General features: G+C 45.9%; 1 protein-coding gene across 1 annotated transcript in view; it reads right to left on the bottom strand.

Moving 5' to 3' along the window:
• Positions 1 to 49: 49 nt before the first annotated feature.
• The window catches only part of plekha5 (pleckstrin homology domain containing A5), a 2,805-nt gene continuing 2,353 nt past the window's right edge, over positions 50 to 501 (bottom strand). Inside the window, exon 3 of the mRNA XM_015400623.1 lies at positions 50 to 465. Within this exon, the coding sequence (XP_015256109.1) occupies positions 404 to 465 (62 nt within the window). The 3' untranslated portion in view covers positions 50 to 403. The remainder of the gene's footprint in view (positions 466 to 501) is intronic.

Below are 501 nucleotides of genomic sequence, written 5' to 3'. Positions count from 1 at the left end.
CTGGTTTTCCTTAGATAGAAAACTTTGAATCAATCTGACTGATCTAGTTGATCTGGATCTATAAAGTGACCTGAGATGACATGGTGTGAATTGGAGCTCTAGAAATAAACTGATCTGAAGTGAGTGGATCTGAACTTTAACTAGGCCACTCTAAGCTGTTCCATCAGCGCTCTGGGTTCAGGTTCTCCCTGCTTCCTCACTGATCCATGGATCTCTGAGACCAGAAGCAGAACAGCTATCAGAGCAAACACGGGTCAATCGTTCTTCTTCCACATGAGGTTCTGCTCCATAAAGTTCTGACCCAGTGTGGAACCAGAAAAGTTTAAGAAGGACAGGAAAAACCGAGGGATACAGACAGAACACAGGCCTAGATGAACCTGTAGGAACCTCCACCCAGAACCACTCACTTGATGAAGCAGCGAGCTCCTTCGAATGTGTATCCCTCCTCCCATCCTGTTGGTAGATCTGAGGACACAGAAACACAGAACAGAACCAGTCAGA

This window comes from Cyprinodon variegatus, unplaced genomic scaffold (genome assembly GCF_000732505.1).
Source record: "Cyprinodon variegatus isolate N-32 unplaced genomic scaffold, C_variegatus-1.0 Scaffold1125, whole genome shotgun sequence".
NCBI classification, from domain to species: domain Eukaryota; kingdom Metazoa; phylum Chordata; class Actinopteri; order Cyprinodontiformes; family Cyprinodontidae; genus Cyprinodon; species Cyprinodon variegatus.
Note: the sequence above shows the minus strand (reverse complement) of the source record. Positions and strands in the feature narration are given on the sequence as shown.